The sequence below is a fragment of the Zingiber officinale genome, chromosome 3A (genome assembly GCF_018446385.1).
Source record: "Zingiber officinale cultivar Zhangliang chromosome 3A, Zo_v1.1, whole genome shotgun sequence".
NCBI lineage: Eukaryota > Viridiplantae > Streptophyta > Magnoliopsida > Zingiberales > Zingiberaceae > Zingiber > Zingiber officinale.
In genome coordinates, this window is record NC_055990.1 from 25,097,438 (window position 1) to 25,117,354 (window position 19,917).

General features: G+C 39.4%; 1 protein-coding gene across 1 annotated transcript; it reads right to left on the bottom strand.

Annotated features, from left to right (window-relative positions):
- Positions 1-18,080: 18,080 nt before the first annotated feature.
- On the bottom strand, positions 18,081-19,179 carry LOC122053617 (TPD1 protein homolog 1-like). Its single transcript, XM_042615632.1, has 3 exons — positions 18,874-19,179; positions 18,740-18,799; positions 18,081-18,662 (listed from the first exon to the last, which is right to left on the bottom strand). Exons 1-3 carry the CDS (start codon positions 18,932-18,934, stop codon positions 18,280-18,282), a joined length of 504 nt encoding a protein of 167 aa, XP_042471566.1. The 5' UTR covers positions 18,935-19,179; the 3' UTR covers positions 18,081-18,279.
- Positions 19,180-19,917: the final 738 nt, after the last annotated feature.

Consider the following 19,917-nt stretch of genomic DNA (forward strand, 5'->3'; position numbering starts at 1 on the left):
CTAATAATTGCATGCTCAAGATATACTATCTGTAATTAAACAAAAACAAACTGCTTTATGAAAATTAGAGGTTGTTCGTGCTTATTAACTAGCACTGAAAACTTCATTCTTGCTGGAATAACAAATAGGAAATCTCATGCTTACTGGAATAAGTTCATACTTCAAAAGAAATCCGAAACTCGACACAAATTATTCATGCTTGTTAAAATGCAAGGTACCCAAAACTAAAATACTGATGTTAAGGACTGTTCTTGCTCCTTAAGTGCAAAGACAAGAAAGCTGTAATGCTAAACTCATTCTAACTAAGTAAAGATTGTTCTTGCCCTTAAAACAACAACAAAAGATCTATCCAAATATACTAAGGTACCAAGTTGTGCATGCTCATTAAGGAAACTACACTGCTGTTCATGCTCAATTAATAGCAAGGAAGAAAAATCAAGAAAATCAACACTGCAAGCTCAAGGTCGGCTGCTCATTCTCATGCAGTAGCAAAGAAAGGAATTTAAAGATATCAATGATGCAAACTAAAGGGTCGGCTGCTCATGTTCAACTAGTAGAAACTGAAACCACATGTTAAACCTAAACAACTTATTCATTTATCTCAGATTTCAACAAAACTAGATCTGCACTTGTAAAGGCTGTTCATGTTCGGAATTTACAACAAGATTTCAAAACTGAACTTTCAAATCAAGGTTACTCAAGCTAATGCATGGCACAAATCCAAATCCGTACCAATCCGATTTGCACAGCAAGGTCACAACAGAAAATTCTAACTCTAACTTGAATTTCTAATTGCAACGCATGAAGGAAATCCAAATCATATGCCTAAACTAATCAATTCATTCCTTTTTCTTTGAGATCCCCGGCAGTAAGCACAAAACCATAATCTTTACAACCTAAAATCCGAAAGTCATGAAAACAAATCAAAGCTCGGAACTACTCCTACTGCAGGTGAGAAGCAACTCACCTTGGTTTGCTTGGGCTTACAACCGAGAAAGAGATCTAGGGTTTGGATGAAGCTTCAAATCCGGCGATCCTTCTGCGCCCGCGTGCTCCCCTCGACAAGCCGACCTCAAGGAGGTGAAGAAAACCTCTCGAAAACCTTAGCCGGCGCCGGAGACGATCCCTAGTTCCGTCGCTTCTTTCGCCCGAGAGCACCGCCGCGCGCCGTCGCGAGAAGAGGAGAGGAATCGGGAGAAAATGTTTAGTTTTGGAAAAATCAAAACCTAATTCCCTTTAATATATTAGGGTTAAATCCAAAACTATGCTATAACTCTATTCTTCCCTTATATAGTTATTAAGAATCTTGTAGCTCAGCTGGTTTGGGCTGGTTTTGCTTAAAGCCCAGCTCATGGGTTCGAATCCCAGCCGCGCACTTTTATTCCCCTTTTATTCAAAACACTCTAACTATAGCTTAAATATATTCCACCTCCTATGTAATTAACAAAGCTTTCGTAGACCGGTTGGTTGGCTGCGCTTTGACTAAGTCAGGGCTCGTGGATTCGAGTCTCGGCTGCCACTATTTTCCTTCCTATTTATTCTTATTCCTAACTACTACTTATATACATATTGCTCCATATATAATTAACAAAAATCGTGTAGCTCAGCTGGTTGGGCCGGTTTTGCTTGGGTCAAAGGAGCTGGGTTCGAAACCTAGCTTCTACAACCTTTTTATTTTTTTTTTTATTATTTTTTTTTAACTTTCTCCTCTCGGTAAAAATACTAAACGGACTCCAAAATTTACATAAAAATACTCTAAAAATTCCTAAAAATCTCTAGAATATTTTTAAAGTATTTCCAAATATTTTTATGGACTTTTAGAACTTGAAATAGGGAAAATTGGGTCGTTACAATTCCCCATACCTTATAAAAAGTTCGTCCTCGAACTTAGAATAACTCTGGATACTTCTGTCTCATACTGTCCTCCCGCTTCCAAGTGACTTCCTCGTGCTTCTGGTTCTGTTAGATAACCTTCACTAGTGGCACTTCTTTGTTTCGTCCACTATCTGTGTAGGTCTGCTCTCATAACTAAGATCCTCTTGGATCTGCACTGACTGAGGCTGAATCACTTGGCTCGGGTCATGGAGACACTTCTTTAGCATGGAGACATGAAATACATTGTGTATTGCTGACATGTCTTGTGGTAAATCCAGCTTGTAAGCTACTTTCCCAATCCTTTCTATGATTAGGTAAGGTCCTACATAACGAGGACTTAATTTACTCTTCTTGCCAAATCTCATCACTCCCTTCATAGGAGCGACCTTGAGAAAGATTGAATCCCCTACTTGAATTTCAAGTGGCCTACGGCGTGTGTCAGCATAACTCTTTTGTCTACTCTGGGCAGTCTCAATTCTCTGTTTGATCTTCTGGATAGCCTGAATAGTCTCATCTATCAACTCTGTCTGAATGCCCAGTTCTACTTCCATTTCTTTTCTCTCACCTGCTTCTTGCCAGCAAATGGGTGATCTGCACTTTCTGCCATACAATGCCTCATAAGGAGCTATCTTGATGGTGGCCTAATAGCTGTTGTTGTAGGCAAATTCAGCTAAGCACAAGTACTTGCACTAACTTCCCTTGAAATCTAGTGCACAAGCTCTGAGCATATCTTCTAGAATCTGATTTACTCGCTTTGTCTGTCCATCAGTCTGAGGATGGAAAGCTGTGCTGAACTTGAGTTTGGTGCCTAGTGCAGTCTGAACACACTCCTAGAAGTGAGAGGTGAAGCGCCCATCTCTATCAGAAACAATAGATTTAGGAACTCCGTGAAGTCTGATCACCTCTTTAACATACAGCTGTGTCGACTGCTCTATAGAGTGAGACACCTTGATGGCTAGAAAATGGGCAGACTTGGTCAATCTATCTACTATTACCCATATTGCATCATATCCATTTGTAGTTCTTGGGAGACCTGTTATGAAGTCCATAGAGATGTCTTCCCACTTCCACTCTGGTATAGGAAGAGGCTGTAGAACTCCTCCTGGTCTCTGGTGTTCTGCTTTGACATGGCAGGTACTGACATATTTATCTACATCTCTTTTGAGTCCAGACCACCAGAACCTCTGTTTCACGTCTTGGTACATCTTGGTAGAACCAGGATGCATGGAATAAGGTGTCTATGAGCTTCTTCTAAAATTTTCTTTCTCAGCTCTTCGTCATTGGGAACACAAAGGTGGCTCCCCTGATAAAGAATTCCACTGTCTGATACTCGAAACTCTAAATTTTCTTCTTTCTGTATCCCTTGCTTGATCTTTTGGATATCAAGATCTTCACTTTGCTTCTTCTATATATCCTCAAGCAGGGTTGACTCTGGAGTCAATGCAGAGAGTTGCCCATAAATAATTTCCATTCCAAAGTCTGACAACTCCTTCTGTAGTGGTAGGGCTAATGATGAGAAAGACATCAAGGATGCACTGGATTTTTTTTTGCTTAGTGCATCTGCCACTTTGTTAGCTTTTCCTGGGTGTATCACTTTCTTTCACTTCCAACTGATGATACCCAGAGCACAGGTCTATTTTAGAGAACACTATTACCCTTTTTAGCTGATCATATAGATCATCTATTCTGGAATGAGAGTACTTGTCCCTAATTGCTACTTTGCTCAACGCTCTAAAATCTATGCACATTAGCATGGATCCGTCCTTCTTCTTAACGAACAACTCTGGAGTTTCCCGGGATGAATGACTAGGGCGGATGAAACCCTTGTCAAGTAACTCCTGAAATTGTTCTTATAACTCTTTTAGCTCTGCTAGAGAAATTTGGTACAGAGCTTTTGAAATTGGCTCCACTTCTCTGTTGAGAGGTAGTCCAGGTAGCCCTTCTGGAAATACTTCTGGATACTCACAGACTACCCGAACATCTTCCTGCTTGGGTCTTTCTTGTTATCTTTGTCGTTCCAGTTCTGATTACTTGATTGGGTTCTCTGTTTCCCCCTGTCTTGTCTTCTATCTTAACTAGCTTGTGTTGCGTTTGTTGTGCCTTGTTGCTGTTCAGATAGTGCTCACCAATGCCCTGCTGACCAGCTCTTCACCAATCTATGGTCGGTGAGTTTCACTACTCACATTAGGTGTTATTTCTGGTCTCAGCATTAGGAGCATCAGTCTGACTCGTTCTTTCACTGTACTTACTAACTCTAGGCAAAGGTGAGCTAGCCTGTTAAATCTTTTAACCGCTTCTTCTACTGGTAGGCCACCTGGTCTAAATTCTATAAACTGCTCATAATGTTTATTGGTGATCCGTTGGCGGAAGAACTCTTAGTACAACTCTATCTCAAAGTCAACCCATCTCATCTGGTTGACTGCTCTCTTACTCTTAACTCGCTCTCGCTACATACAAGCATCTCCAGATAGGCAGAAAGTGGCACACTTAATGGTATCAACCTTCTCGACTTCTGGTCAGTCAAGAAGCTCCATTGTGCTCTCAAATGTCTTGAACCAAGCCTGGGCATCCCAGGGCTCAGTCGTTCCTGAGAAGCTTTCGGTTTCACCCACTGGATGAAATATGCTTCTTGTCTTTTAGATGCTGTGGCGACTTCCAGGGCAGCTGATGGGACTTCAGTCACCACTGGGATCTCCACATTAATGGTTGGGGGAATGGGAAGAGCTGACTTCTGATTGGCAATTAGATTGGCAATCACTTGCTGCTGCTCGCTATTTGTCTCTGAAGTGGAGCAACAACTTCAGAGAGAATAGGCCCAGGAGTTCTGGGCTCTTCGTTCTCCTGAACTTGGTCTTCAGTATAAACGGTACGGGGATGTCCTCTTCTTGACATCCAATTATGCAGAGGAAAAAGACTAAATAGCTTCTCTAACCCTTTCTAATCATATATATATATGGATCAAGAAAGGAAAAACATTAACTTCTATCTTACTTAAGTACTCATAAGCAATTACTCTATACTGCAATAATAATAAAGGAAAGCAATAAAGAAAGAACTTAAATACTTTCTTACTTGGAGACGGCAAGGATGATGCTGATGTGTGTGTGATGCTGGAGAATGGGAACTGCTCTGATACCAACTGTAACGACCACCCTTTTTACTACTACTACTACTAAGAGTGACCGTTACTTATCTACTAACTCTACTTAACCGGTTTATTAAAAATCTCTAGGAAAACCCTACCGAAAAATTTCGGAAGAATCTCCCCTGTACCGGTGACCATTTCCCATAATACAAACAAATAATAAACCATCAGCCACATGCGGCTGGTATAAATACTTCACAACCACGCAGTAATAATATCACAATAACTAAAAGGAAACTATTCTAGCAATAGTAAACAAATAGAACTCCAACGATAAGACATACCAAACTACAAGTGCGGAATAGACTCAATTACAATCTCAACTTCATCATAGCATTAAAAGAGAACTAAAATAACTAAACAGAAAAGTCTTGGCAATTTGCCAGCTCATTCTGGATCTCTCCATAGTCCAGCCATCACACACCTTCATCACCACCACCTTGTCGCCTTCCTTGCTAAATCTTTTCCTTTCCTTTATCTGCAGTAGGAGGAAGTGCAGTCGATAAGCATAAAGCTTAGTGAGCGCTATCTACTCACAAAAACTCGATATGCATGTATATAAATAAAAACATGCTAAAACTAAATGCTAACATATAAAGCTACTCATGCTCATATATAGCAAAGGAATCATGCTAACTGAAATACTAAACATTTGTAGTTCATCATGCTCATAAACCAATAAAAGAAGCATACTAACTGAAATACTAAACATGTATTGTTTATCATGCTTATAAACCAATAAAAGAAGCATACTAAACATGTAAAGCTACTAAACATGTAAAACTACTAAACATGTAAAGCTACTAAACATGTAAAACTAAACATGCTCATAAGAATAAAACTATAACAGCATGCTGAAAGCAAATAAAACTAAACATGCTGAATAATCTAATAGCAAGAAACAAATAAAACTACTACTGAATGCTTCAAACAACAAGAACTAAACTTTCTAATTCTAAACATATTTGAAGCTTGTTTCATTTGTTTCAAAACTTATACTTTAATACTTCAAAATAATAATAAACTTCTTTTGGGCCCGGCATTGTACCACTTAGCGCGCATTCTTAATAAGAATCGAGGTAGCTAATCCCGAAACTACTAAGATACTTCTAGGCCTTGTGCCTAGGGGCAACTTGGAGCCCATCCCTTGAACCTTGTGTCTGGTACATGCCCTTTAAAAGTAAAATACTTTCTTTTTAACTATAACTTCTTTATACTTGCCCTTACTTGGCATTTAAGCAAACACCTTGTGTGCGCTTTTGATATTCAATCTTCTGGAATTGAAATCAAGTCTAGACCTTAGTCTTTCTTGCTTATAGTTCTTAAAGACAAAAACTCATGCTTATGTAATAGCAAAGAAACTAATAATTGCATGCTCAAGATATACTATCTGTAATTAAACAAAAACAAACTGCTTTATGAAAATTAGAGGTTGTTCGTGCTTATTAACTAGCACTGAAAACTTCATTCTTGCTGGAATAACAAATAGGAAATCTCATGCTTACTGGAATAAGTTCATACTTCAAAAGAAATCCGAAACTCGACACAAATTATTCATGCTTGTTAAAATGCAAGGTACCCAAAACTAAAATACTGATGTTAAGGACTGTTCTTGCTCCTTAAGTGCAAAGACAAGAAAGCTGTAATGCTAAACTCATTCTAACTAAGTAAAGATTGTTCTTGCCCTTAAAACAACAACAAAAGATCTATCCAAATATACTAAGGTACCAAGTTGTGCATGCTCATTAAGGAAACTACACTGCTGTTCATGCTCAATTAATAGCAAGGAAGAAAAATCAAGAAAATCAACACTGCAAGCTCAAGGTCGGCTGCTCATTCTCATGCAGTAGCAAAGAAAGGAATTTAAAGATATCAATGATGCAAACTAAAGGGTCGGCTGCTCATGTTCAACTAGTAGAAACCGAAACCACATGTTAAACCTAAACAACTTATTCATTTATCTCAGATTTCAACAAAACTAGATCTGCACTTGTAAAGGCTGTTCATGTTCGGAATTTACAACAAGATTTCAAAACTGAACTTTCAAATCAAGGTTACTCAAGCTAATGCATGGCACAAATCCAAATCCGTACCAATCCGATTTGCACAGCAAGGTCACAACAGAAAATTCTAACTCTAACTTGAATTTCTAATTGCAAGGCATGAAGGAAATCCAAATCATATGCCTAAACTAATCAATTCATTCCTTTTTCTTTGAGATCCCCGGCAGTAAGCACAAAACCATAATCTTTACAACCTAAAATCCGAAAGTCATGAAAACAAATCAAAGCTCGGAACTACTTCTACTGCAGGTGAGAAGCAACTCACCTTGGTTTGCTTGGGCTTACAACCGAGAAAGAGATCTAGGGTTTGGATGAAGCTTCAAATCCGGCGATCCTTCTGCGCCCGCGTGCTCCCCTCGACAAGCCGACCTCAAGGAGGTGAAGAAAACCTCTCGAAAACCTTAGCCGGCGCCGGAGACGATCCCTAGTTCCGTCGCTTCTTTCGCCCGAGAGCACCGCCGCGCGCCGTCGCGAGAAGAGGAGAGGAATCGGGAGAAAATGTTTAGTTTTGGAAAAATCAAAACCTAATTCCCTTTAATATATTAGGGTTAAATCCAAAACTATGCTATAACTCTATTCTTCCCTTATATAGTTATTAAGAATCTTGTAGCTCAGTTGGTTTGGGCTGGTTTTGCTTAAAGCCCAGCTCATGGGTTCGAATCCCAGCCGCGCACTTTTATTCCCCTTTTATTCAAAACACTCTAACTATAGCTTAAATATATTCCACCTCCTATGTAATTAACAAAGCTTTCGTAGACCGGTTGGTTGGCTGCGCTTTGACTAAGTCAGGGCTCGTGGATTCGAGTCTCGGCTGCCACTATTTTACTTCCTATTTATTCTTATTCCTAACTACTACTTATATACATATTGCTCCATATATAATTAATAAAAATCGTGTAGCTCAGCTGGTTGGGCCGGTTTTGCTTGGGTCAAAGGAGCTGGGTTCGAAACCTAGCTTCTACAACCTTTTTATTTTTTTATTATTATTTTTTTTTAACTTTCTCCTCTCGGTAAAAATACTAAACGGACTCCAAAATTTACATAAAAATACTCTAAAAATTCCTAAAAGTCTCTAGAATATTTTAAAAGTATTTCCAAATATTTTTATGGACTTTTAGAACTTGAAATAGGGAAAATTGGGTCGTTACATTAACTCCCTCAAACACTTATTCAATTGAAACAACTTTGTCTTTAGGATGAATTGTGCATTGCCTATCACCGGGGCTGCCCATGAATCCTCCATAAATTTTAAGAAATCCTTGTGCAATGTCCACATGTTGAGGAATTTGAATGATCTATTTGGGGGATGGTCCTTGGCTAGCACATGAACAATAGTGTAAGAATGATCCGAAAGACATCTAGGGGTCGTAAATTCTCATATACGCATCAAAATCTGTCATTAGCCAAAAAGAGTTTACAAGAGCTCTATCCAACTTACAAGAAATATTACCATTTAACTATGTAAGGCGACATCCAACAGACCGAAGATCCACCAAACCACAAGCTTGAGTAAAAATCTGCATGTCTCTCATTTTATGATTTGTAATCGGAGAACCACCTTGCTTTTCATGAATAGATAGAAATGAGTTGAAATCACCCATGATCATCCAACCATCAGAAATAATATCCCAAGATCAGTATGTAACACCCACTAAGCTTTTAAGAATAAATATGGGAATGATGAATTTGCCTTAGAAAAATAATAAGAAGTGAGTTGAAGTAAAAAGAAATAAAATGAAATAAAAAGAAGTGATGGTCAAGGATTGAACCTTGAACCTCTTATATTATATTTCATAGAATTAATGGGTAATAACCAGTTGGGATAGGAATAATATGTTGATAGCAAAGGAGGGAAACTCATGATAAAGGTGAGAATAAAAGATAGCCAAAAGGAAACAAGTAAAGAGCAAGAGAAAGACAACTTGCCTTCCTCCCTTTCTCTCCCTCTTCCTCTTTGATCTTGCCGAAATTTTAAAGAGGAGTTAAGGGGATTCATTCCCCCTTATTTTATTATGAATGGTGAGAATAAATGGAAAATAAGATAAATAAAATAAAAATAGAGAAAAAGGCTAAGGGAGAAGGAAAGCAAAAATCAAGTTTGCTACCTCTTCCCCCTTAACATAAAAGGGAGCAAGAAAAGAGAGAATTATTTTTCTCTCATTTTCTTTCGCTCATCCTCTCCCTCACCGAGAACACCACAGTCCCCTCTCCTCCATCTTCAGCCCCAAAGCCAAATTTTTCCCTAAGAAAAGCCTAAGATACAAGGAGGACTTAGCAAAGGAATCAAGGGAAAGGAACTAGAAGAAGAGGCTTCTTCTTCTTCACCATACCTTAGATCCACAAGCGAAAAAGGATGTAAGCTTCCCCTCACCTGTGGTACAAGGCTTTTATGTGTTTTTTTTTGGATTTTATGAGGATCTTAAAACCTAGAAACAAGTTTGAGAAAATTCGGCTAAGAAGAGCTTTCAAAAATCTAGTGATGTTTAACTAGTCTCCACTACATGATAGATTTTCTATGCCATGGAAAAGGGTTCTTCTTCATGTTTTTATACCTATATGATGCTTGATCAGAGAAGTACTTAACCCTAGAATTTCGGCCAAAAATATTTTTAAGAGGCTAGGAAAATTTATTGTTTTACCCAACAAGTACAAGGTTCTCCCTATGAAATATTAAGGATCATGTATTAGTTTTCTTGCTTAGAAGATATTTGAAACTAAAAGAAAACCCACTCATATGTTTCGGCCAAGAAAGGGTTTAGGGTTAGGAAGACCCTTAAATTTAAATAAACATGCTCATGTGATAGAATACAAAAATCTTAAAAGATTTGTATGTTTGAATATTGCTAGAACTTCATGAACTCTTCTTAGGGTTTTTCGGCCATGATGAGATGGATAGCTTAGAAAAGCTTAAACAAAATTTTAATATGCTCAAGACCTCTGTGATGTTTAGATATGAGAGTTGTCTAATGCCCTCATGCTTAATTAGGGTGTAGAAAAATTTGTTATATGACATATGACATGTATGATCACAAGAGTCCAAGTTTGTTCATGAACCAAATTTATATATATGTTTCTTAGTAAATTTTACCATGAAACTTACTTAGGTTTTTCATGATTTAGGCCACTTAAAAACCTAGCTAAAGAATGGTAGGTTTCGGCCATGAGAAAAAAAAAATAAAAGAAAAAGAGAAAAAGAAACCTAGAAAGCCTAAGACACAATTCATATGTATGCTCATTATGCTTGTCTTTACACATGCTATGAAACTTGTATGACTTCATATGTTTTATGTTACTTGAAGCAAGTTTAAACACTGATGAGTTTCTGCCAAGTAGGATTTAAATGACCTAGAGGCCCTAGAATTTAAACCAAAGGTGTTAAAATGCTTCTTATGAAAATATGATAACCTATTGATTGTGTCACATGCTTGTATGATTTTTCCATGACCTAAATGGACCTTTGTAAGTCTCGGCCATGGAGGTTTAGATGCCCTAGAAACCCTAGGACTTAAATTAATTATGCTCATGTCACCCTACATGAAAAATGATAAGTAGAAAGCCAAGGTTCAATTGCTATATGTTGTTTTATGACCTAAAATGATGCTAGGGTATGTTTCGGCCATAACTATTGGATGATGCCTTGTATGAATTTATACATAATATTAGTCCAAGTTCACATACTTGTATGCTTGTTTGTAGCCCTAATGAGAATTTGTTAAAATTTGACCATGACATATGTTAAGGGCTTAAAGAACTTAGGAACTAATTCAAATGTGTCAAATGTGTTTACCTTGTTCCTTGGTAAAAATGTTATAAATATGATTTAAAGTTGTCCATGCTTTTATGTCATATGGAACCTTGTTTCACACCTTAAGGTTTCGGCCATATGAAATTAGGGACTTGAGGAACTTAGAAACTAAGTTAATCATGTTTATAATGCTTCCTATGAAAATGTTATGATGATAATTTAGGTGCCACATGCTTGGATGTTGTGTTTAACCTAAATTGAGCCCTAAAGGGTTTCGTCCACAAGGGTTTAGGAAGCTTAAAACCAAGATAAATATGATATCATGTTTCCTATGATAGGATAATCACAAGATACACCCTTATGCTTAATATGTATGCTTGTGATTTATGACTTATGATATGATATGCATGCTTTTATGATATGATGTGCTTTGTGCTAAAAATATGCATGCTTATGTTATGATATGTGGTTAAATTATGCATGCTTTAATGCTATGTTGAGTGCTTAAAATATGCATGCTTTTATGATAAGCTATGTGGATAAAATATGCATGCTTTTATGATAAGCTATGTGGATAAAATATGCATGCTTGATGATATGTTTTATGCTTAAGATATGCATGTTTTTATGATCTATGCCTAAGTGATGCATATCGTTATGACATGATGTATGCCTAAGTGATGCATACCTTTATGATATGATGTATGCCTAAGTGATGCATACCTTTATGGCATGATGTATGCCTAAGTGATGCATACCTTTATGATATGATGTATGCCTAAGTGATGCATACCTTTATGATATGATGTATGCCTAAGTGATGCATACTTTTATGACATGATGTATGCCTAAGTGATGCATACTTTTATGATGTGTGCCTAAGTGATGCATGCTTTTATGATACATGATATGTATGACATGTACTTTACTTTATGTGTGAGTGGCTTGTACCAAGGGTGGGCTCCATAAGCGCCCCGGGGACTAAGGACCTCGTTAGGGATGGGCTCCTAAGTGCCCCTAGGACTAAGGGCCTAGTATGTTTGCCTCGTAGGGTTCAAGACTTGCTACCTTGGACCTACAAGGTTGCGCGCAATATGTAAGTGGTACATAGCCGGGATCCCCCTTATGTTGAGATTATTTTCAAGTATATATGTAAAAGAAAATGGTTTAAAAGATCATGAGACATACACATGTTTTTCAGATACATGTTTTCCAAAATCATATTGCATGCACCTTATGATTATGCTATGTTTCATGTTATGCTCTTGATTATGATATGCCATGATAAGGTATGATTACGTTATGTTCATGCTATACCTTATAGACATGTTTCTGCCATTGATTTGTTGATGCTTGGTATATAGATTTCGGCCATGGATATGATGATGCCTTGATGTACATGTTTCGGCCATAGTATGATGCTTTGATATACATGTTCGGCCATGCTTTGATATACCATGATACTTGTTTGTTATGCCATGTCTAGCTATGTTTTATGCAATGCACTATGTATATGTTTCGGCCATGGTGATGCTTGATATGCTATGACTAGTTGTGATTATATTATGATGCATGATATGCTTGAATAGAATGCTATGTTATGCCATGATTAGTTGAGATTATGACTTGTTGATGCATTCTTGATTATGTGTTGATTGTTGGTTTTAGTGAGTAGGAAAGGAACTTACTGAGCCATGAGTGCTCATAGCTTACTTTCCTTGTACCACAGATAAAGGAAAAAGTTGGATGAGTTAGAGGAGCAGCAGGAGTGGCAATGAAGATGTGTGTGGCAGTGGCTAGGCAACCAAATAAATAAGAACCTGCTTAAAGTTTCTTTAAAGAACTATGCATTGGTATTTTATGACTTGTGATACCTAAACATGTGTGGCTTGACATTATGATTCCACTAGATTTGATGTTATGATTTTGATGCCATGTGATAGTATAGTTCAAAAGAAATTTAAAAGAAAAGTTTTATTAAAACTATGAAAATTATTTTAAGTCTTCCGCTGTTTTAAAAAGAAAAATTTATACATAGAGTATCGTAGCCCCGTCCCTTAGGGTAGCAGGGAGGGCGGGCGTTACACGGTAAGAGCTTCCCACAACGACCTTCTTGTGACAATAGAGTGAAGTCCATAAACAAAGGTCACCAAGAATCCCCTGCTAGAGATACGACAACGAACATGGTAATGTATATATTGTTCGGAGGTCAAGATAATATACACATCTACCTTGTGCGTGTCCCAAAGAAGAAGTATCCTTCTATAGTTAGAGAAATCAAAATTATGTACATGACCTATACCTGCAAACCTTCCTTGTAATATGAGACTTAAAAAATCTTCATTGAGCTTTATCTCCATTAAACCCATAATTTGGATATCTTTCTGTTGGAGGAGGTGTTGCACTCCCCCATGTTTTAGGGGCTTGTGAAAGCCCCTAATATTTCACATAGCAACCTTCATTGACCACCTCGGCGGGCTGCTCGCGCCTGAAGTTGTCTCCATAACTTGGTGCCGACATCACCTCCTTTGCAGCTCCTTTTGTGTCTTCATTTATGATTGAGGTAGTAGCTGTAGGAATGGAGGAGAAAGAAGACTCATTAGATGTAGATGATAATGTTTCACTTGATGTCGTGGAGGAAGAAGAGAAGCTCCCCCTGTTGGATGTTGTCGCCTGCTGTCGTAGTTCTTCAACAGCATTTGTGTTGACTAATGGTGGAAGTTTTGCAACGTGGGCCTCTCCTTGGATGCCAACGTGATCAACATGGACTCCATCTTGGCTTTCAAGACTTTGGACTTCCACGGATTGGTCAACAACTGCAGTAGCTTCAAAATTTTGGACTTCCACCCTTTTAGCACTTTTTCCTTGGACACCAACGTCTTCAAAATTGTGGACAACATCTTGGTCAACAACCTAGGCTCCAACGTCTTCAATATTTTGGACAACATCTTCACTGCACCATGTTGTTGTCCATTGTCGCTGTCCATTTGCACCATGTTGCACATTAAAACCTAATCGATTTACATGTTGTCATGTCTCGCCGGGGCATCATTTCGACGACAAGTGTCCGAACAATGTCTCAATCTTTTACACACTTCACAGAATTTCGGTAAGCTTTCATAAATGATACGGAGGTCAATTTGAACTTTAGTAGGCAAAGTGATGGAGACCTCATACCCTCTCTCTCCAATTGTCGGAATTTCCACCAAAAGTTTAACATACTCCAAGCAGTCTCTTGTACGCGTCAAGTTATCTCTCTAATCCTGGACATTTCCACCAAATGTCCCACCTCTGATCCAATCATACTTAGCGCCTTTTGAGTCCAACTATCCGGCGGTAACCCATGGATTTGAATCCAAGCAGGGACAAAGCGATAGTCTTCATTGAATAGAAAACACCTTGGCATGATTTTTAGAAAAATAGGTATACCAAAGATAAAGCATGATCCTCCCTTTAGAACCTTTTTGCGATCTTCCTCTGTGTCAAAGTGGTAGACCACTCACCCATTCTTGTGCAAGAAATATGTGTGCTTAATGTTCCATCGAACACCAATAATTCTGACGCCATCTATCCCAGGGTGCCGGCCCATGAAGCAACTGACCAAACAGAACCCCATTGCATCTTCGACGCTATCAATGTCATCATAGTCAAAAGTAATTTCCCCCTTAGCTTCATATCGATCCAACGACATGGCGAGCTTTGTCTTCCGATTATCCTTGAAAAGATTAGCCCAAGACTTCTTTTGCTGAGGTTGTTTGTCCCCTCTATTTCCTGCAGTCTTGTTGCATTCTTCCGTTTGACTGTTTGCTACCGGAGGTTGCTGTTCCGACGGGGTCTCCTCCACCACATCCGGCGATGGTGAACTTGGCACTCCTTGAGTCTGCCCTAAGGGAGGAAACTCCGATGTCCCATGTGGCAAGGTAGCCACACCAGTTGCATGATCCACATCAATTTGACATTCCACCATGTCTACCATATAGGACTCATGAGCCGTCATGTCATCAGTCTTAGCATTAGTCACACCAACCACATGAGATGAAACGCCAACATCCAAAGCCATATCATCACCTTTTTCCATATCACACACACTCTATGATGTCAGCTGTCAAGTTAGCCGTCAAAACTTCCATGTTGACAAATCTTGATTCTTCAAATGAGATCTTTGAATGAATTTCGCTCAATGGAGAATATTTGAAACATTTCTTCTTTTTACCCATTGCCAAGTGTTCACTTGCAGTCTCAATCACAAGTCAAAAAAATACCACCAAGCCTTCCATATGTCAACAAATCACAAAACCTTCAAAGATCACCATGTAAAAGCCACCAAGCCTTCCAAGTGTCAACTAGTCACAAAACCTTCAAACATCACCGTGTAAAAATTGCCACCAAGCCTCCAAATGTCAACAAGTCACAAAATCTTCAAAGATCACAGTGTAAGACCAAGCAAGTTAATGGATTTGCCACCCAATAATTCTAATTATGCACCACTCCAATTAAATCCAAAATCCCTTAGAATTAATGACACATTAATGCTGAGTAATACTCTATCCACAAGAAAGGACAATTTTAGCAAGTTATTATTTATTTTTGATTAACAACTTTCCTGGTTATAAGCAAGTAAATCCTTTGCCTCTTCTTTTAGTTTATGTTATTTTTTTTTGTTTATTTAACTATGTTTGTCCTTGCTAAATTTGATAGCAAGAGAAGTATTAATTTGTTTGACATGCTATTTACCCCCTGGCTACGTGGACCTAAAATAGCCTTGCAAGCTGTCGCCACTGTCGTTCCCCAGTTCAGAATGAGATTCTCTTGGATCATCGCGTCGCACTTTTACGTGTACAGCCAAATCCTCTCCACCGATGAATTCAACCTGTACACCAATATGGATGAGGAAACAGAGTTAGTGTGAATGTCATCCGATATTTGGATAGGGTATGGATATTCAATCCTCCGATGAATATGAGGATGATAGTTGAATACTCAACGGGGATGGGAATGAGAAAGGGGATAAACATAATAAATAAAAATGAGAACGAAGGAAATGAAATCCAACTCAACTCATGGGCATCCTATTTGGTTCCCCAATTTGGTGAGGCCTAATTCCCAACATACAAACAAGCTTCCTTGAGGAGAAGAAAATAGGAATCAAATGATAATTGAGCAGACCCATGTTCTCAAAGCCCGACAAGGTAGTAAAAAAGTTCCCACGGATTGACACAATTTATACTTCCAGGTCTATGAGTGAAAACGAATCGAATCAAGTTGAATAATATGAAAATATTGATATTCAAATTTGAAAAATATATATGATATTCAAATTTGATTTAAAACTCAAAAGTACCAATATTTTTTTGTTGCGAGTTTGATTCGAAATAGAATTCGACCTTGAGTTTGATTTGGATCATAATTCGAGCATAATCAAATTTTAGTTCAAAATGTCTTAAATTTGAGTTCGATTCGAATTATTCAAACCTAAATTTGACTATATTTAGACTATATGCAACACGATTAAAATAAAACCTCAACAACACAATTACACAATATAGACAAAATAATAATACAAATTAGAATGAAACTGGTGCCGTCTAAAAGTGAAGATGGTTGGCTGAAAAAGATGGCTTTAATGTTGACCAAATGAAGATTCCTCGCTGTCCTACATGTCACAAAAAGAGTTAGTAACCGGGCCAAGGAAAAAGTCCTCGGTGCAGGCCTTTCGACTCTCAAGTTAGTAATAGAGTCGAGTAGATGAATGGTCAAATGAACAGTAGCTATGAATGTGTAAAATTATGTAATATCGCATACTACCGCTTGTAGATGGAGACCCTCATTTATAGTGTCATTGTTTGTATGTGCATGAATCTCAAGGCGTTTCCAGAAAAGGATAGACTATCTTTGCTTACACCTTTTTTTTAAATGGACCCGCAATCTCTACATTTGGCGGAGAGGAAGGTTCTAATGCACAGCTTGCATGTAGAATATTCTGAGCTGATAGACTATTAATGTGCTACGAGGATGAGCCGACTGAGTCCCCTCCAGTGTCCGATCAGACCTTATTCTTGGATGAGGTTGGCTCAACTAAGGAATGTTGATCATCCTGAAGATTCAACCTCTATAAAGACTCGGCTCGGCCAAGAAGAATGGTCGATCGGTCAGCCTTGGAAGAGTGGCGGGTCAGCCAGGATGAGTGGTGGATCAACTCGGAAGAGTGGTGGATCGGCTAGGAAGAGTGGTAGATCAGCTAGGAAGAGTGACGGATCGGCCACAAAGAGTGTCAGATCAACTAGAGTGGTGTATCAGCTAAGAAGAGTGGTGGGTCATCCAAGAAGAGTAGCGGATCAGCCAAGAAGAGTGGCAGATCAACCAAGAAGAGTGACAGATTAGCCAAGAAGAATAGCAGATCAGATAGAGTGACGGATTGACCAGAGTGGTGGATCGGCCAAAAAGAGTGACAGATCTGCTAGAATGGTGGATCGACTAGGAAGCGTGGTGGATCGACCAAGAAGAGTGATGAATGGACTAGTCGAGTCAATCGGGAAAGATGACCTTATCACAACTCAACCTACCAATTTAACCTTCTTTATCCGCGTGGCCGCTCTTCCTATTCTCCATATCAGAAACCTAAACAACACCTAACATATACAAAATAGAATTAGATTAATTGTGAAAATAGAATAACAAGTTCGTTCAATAATTTACAATTCATATCATAGACAAAATAGAATTTAAACCCATACAAAGTTGAGTTAAACGAGATTAATGACTAAAAAAATGCATTCCAAAAAACTAATTGCCCGAAGCCATGTCCAAAAAACTAATTGCAGCCCAGCGCTTGCCAGAAGCCATGCATCCCAAAAAATTTCTCCATCCCTGCTGCCATTCCAAAGAAAAAATAAAGATTGAAAATTAAAAAAAGAGACATCTTAGATTTTTTCCAAACGGACGAAAGAGCTTGCGTGTGGTCTTCTGCGACAACCCTACCTTTCGCTTCCGCCGTCATCCCGTAATACAAACTCGAAGGCTAATTTGTGAAAATTAAGGTTTGTAAAAGGATGAGTTATAATGTTATAATTTGTGAAAATTATGATTTACCTTCCTCTACGTTTCATGAGAAAAATCCTGAAAATACTCCAACAGAGAATTATCATCTTTTGCAGCGATATTGCAGTGAAAGAACGAATTGGATGAAAGATAAAATATTCTCGTAATCTTGCCATTAAATAAACAGACAACAAATCGACTCAGCTCGTTATTTTCTTCTTCATGAATTTTATGTATAAAATCATTTTTTAATATGCTAAACAAGAGAAAGACCAAAAAATTTCAGAAATTCCATGCACTTAATTATTAGTATTAGTAATTAGACGTCTACAATGCACGCGCGATGCACGATACAAGTACACGTGGTTACCTATCAAGCACGCAACAACTGGACCGCCGGTTCAGGCCGTTGGTCATCCGCAGGCGCCAGAAGCAACCGAGAGCGGGTAGGGATAGGAGTTAGCGTACTGGAAGGAGACGGAGCCGCCGGGCGCAATGGCGGTGCCGTCATTGACGAGGCAGTCGTCGAAGCGAAGCCGCCGGAAGACGCGGGGGTTGATGAGGCGGGCGGAGCTGAACCAACCGCACCGCACGTGGATGTCGCCCACGCCGCACCCGCCGACGTCGCACGTGTTCAGGATCTGCACCGTGTACGTCGGGATCCCGTTAGGCAGCGGCGCCGTCGCCCCCTGGTACAGCAATATGTCCTCTTTCGAACAGACCCCTTCTTCCCCCATCCGCTCCTCCACCGAGGAATCGATCTCGACGAACTGGCCAGCCGCGGCGGCGATTTCTCCTGTTACTCACTCGATGTCGATATATTAATTACGAAAATGAAACCAATGTCGCGTGGTCGAGGCCGATCGATCTTACCGTTTGCAGATGCCTCCCTAGTTAGACCTTCCGAGTGTACGGACGCTGCCGCTCGTATCCCTGAAAAACCATGCATGCGCGAATGTAATCGATCCTAATTGCTTACGACAGGATATCGAGCTAGCTTTTCTTACTGAGAAAAAGTAGAGAGTAAATGAAGAAGGTGGCGACGCCGGTCGAGCGGGATGATTCCATGATCGAACTTTCTAATTCTCCGTCGGCAATCGGTCGGAGGCAGAAATGATCCGCTCGCCTGCTATTTATACATGAAATGGGAAAAGGGAGGAGTACTCCTGATGCTTCCCAGCCCCACCGCCTCGTGCGCGCGTATCAAGACCGTGCGACGTGAATCCGACGGCTGATGTCAGTCGACCACCGCAATCCGAATTCAATGAGCGGACGGTGGGCTCCACCAACGATGCTGCTCATAATCTGGCCGTCGAAATTCCGGGGAGAGGGTTTCGGTGCGCCTTGGGAAGCAAAGCGCCGAGGGCCGGATATCTTTTGTAGCTTTGACCGACGGGCGTCGGATGCATGGGACGTCGTCTATCGGCGTACGCAACGTGGCGTGGAGACAGCTAAAAAGATTGGGATTTAACGTGAGCTCGACGGCTGTGATTAATGGGCTTTACGTGAGTCTCATAATTCCACATTAATGCAAAGGGAAAAAAAATACTACATAATATATTAGTAGTCAAAGAGTCCGAAGATAAATGTGTAATGGAGAAGACAAGGTAGTTGTTGGATAAGCGAGGGGAGTTTAAGGCGAGGCAGCGAGGAAATGGACGGAGGCGAGAGCAAGTGGCGGCAGCGGTGCTTTTGAGGCTTCGATGAATGGTGGAGTGGGGGCGGCCGGTGAAATTGCAGGGCGCTGCCACTGCATGTGGAGTACGCACACGAAATGTGCTCCCAGTGCCTGGCTCAAACGGGGAAGGCAGGCAGGGCTGCAAGAAATGGATATGGCCATATATATGTGTTTGGAATTAGTAAATAGTCAAGAATTCTACAACCTTTTTTAAATAAAAAATATATATATCATGATATATTGTAGGACAGATCAAACTAAATACCTAAATGACAATCAAAGGAATCACTAATATCTTCCATGTTTTAGCCTCAAATCTCGGCTCACACTAGAGAGAGCTCTTTTTATAATATCATCGAAATGACAATCTCTT

What these genes read in the sequence shown, in the direction of transcription:
- LOC122053617 (XM_042615632.1), bottom strand. Translation starts at nt 18,934, where the DNA reads ATGGAATCATCCCGCTCGACCGGCGTCGCCACCTTCTTCATTTACTCT. An exon ending in TTACTCTCTACTTTTTCTCA is followed by an intron (nt 18,800 to 18,873) that starts GTAAGAAAAGCT and finishes ATGGTTTTTCAG; the next exon opens with GGATACGAGCGGCAGCGTCC. An exon ending in TAGGGAGGCATCTGCAAACG is followed by an intron (nt 18,663 to 18,739) that starts GTAAGATCGATC and finishes AGTGAGTAACAG; the next exon opens with GAGAAATCGCCGCCGCGGCT.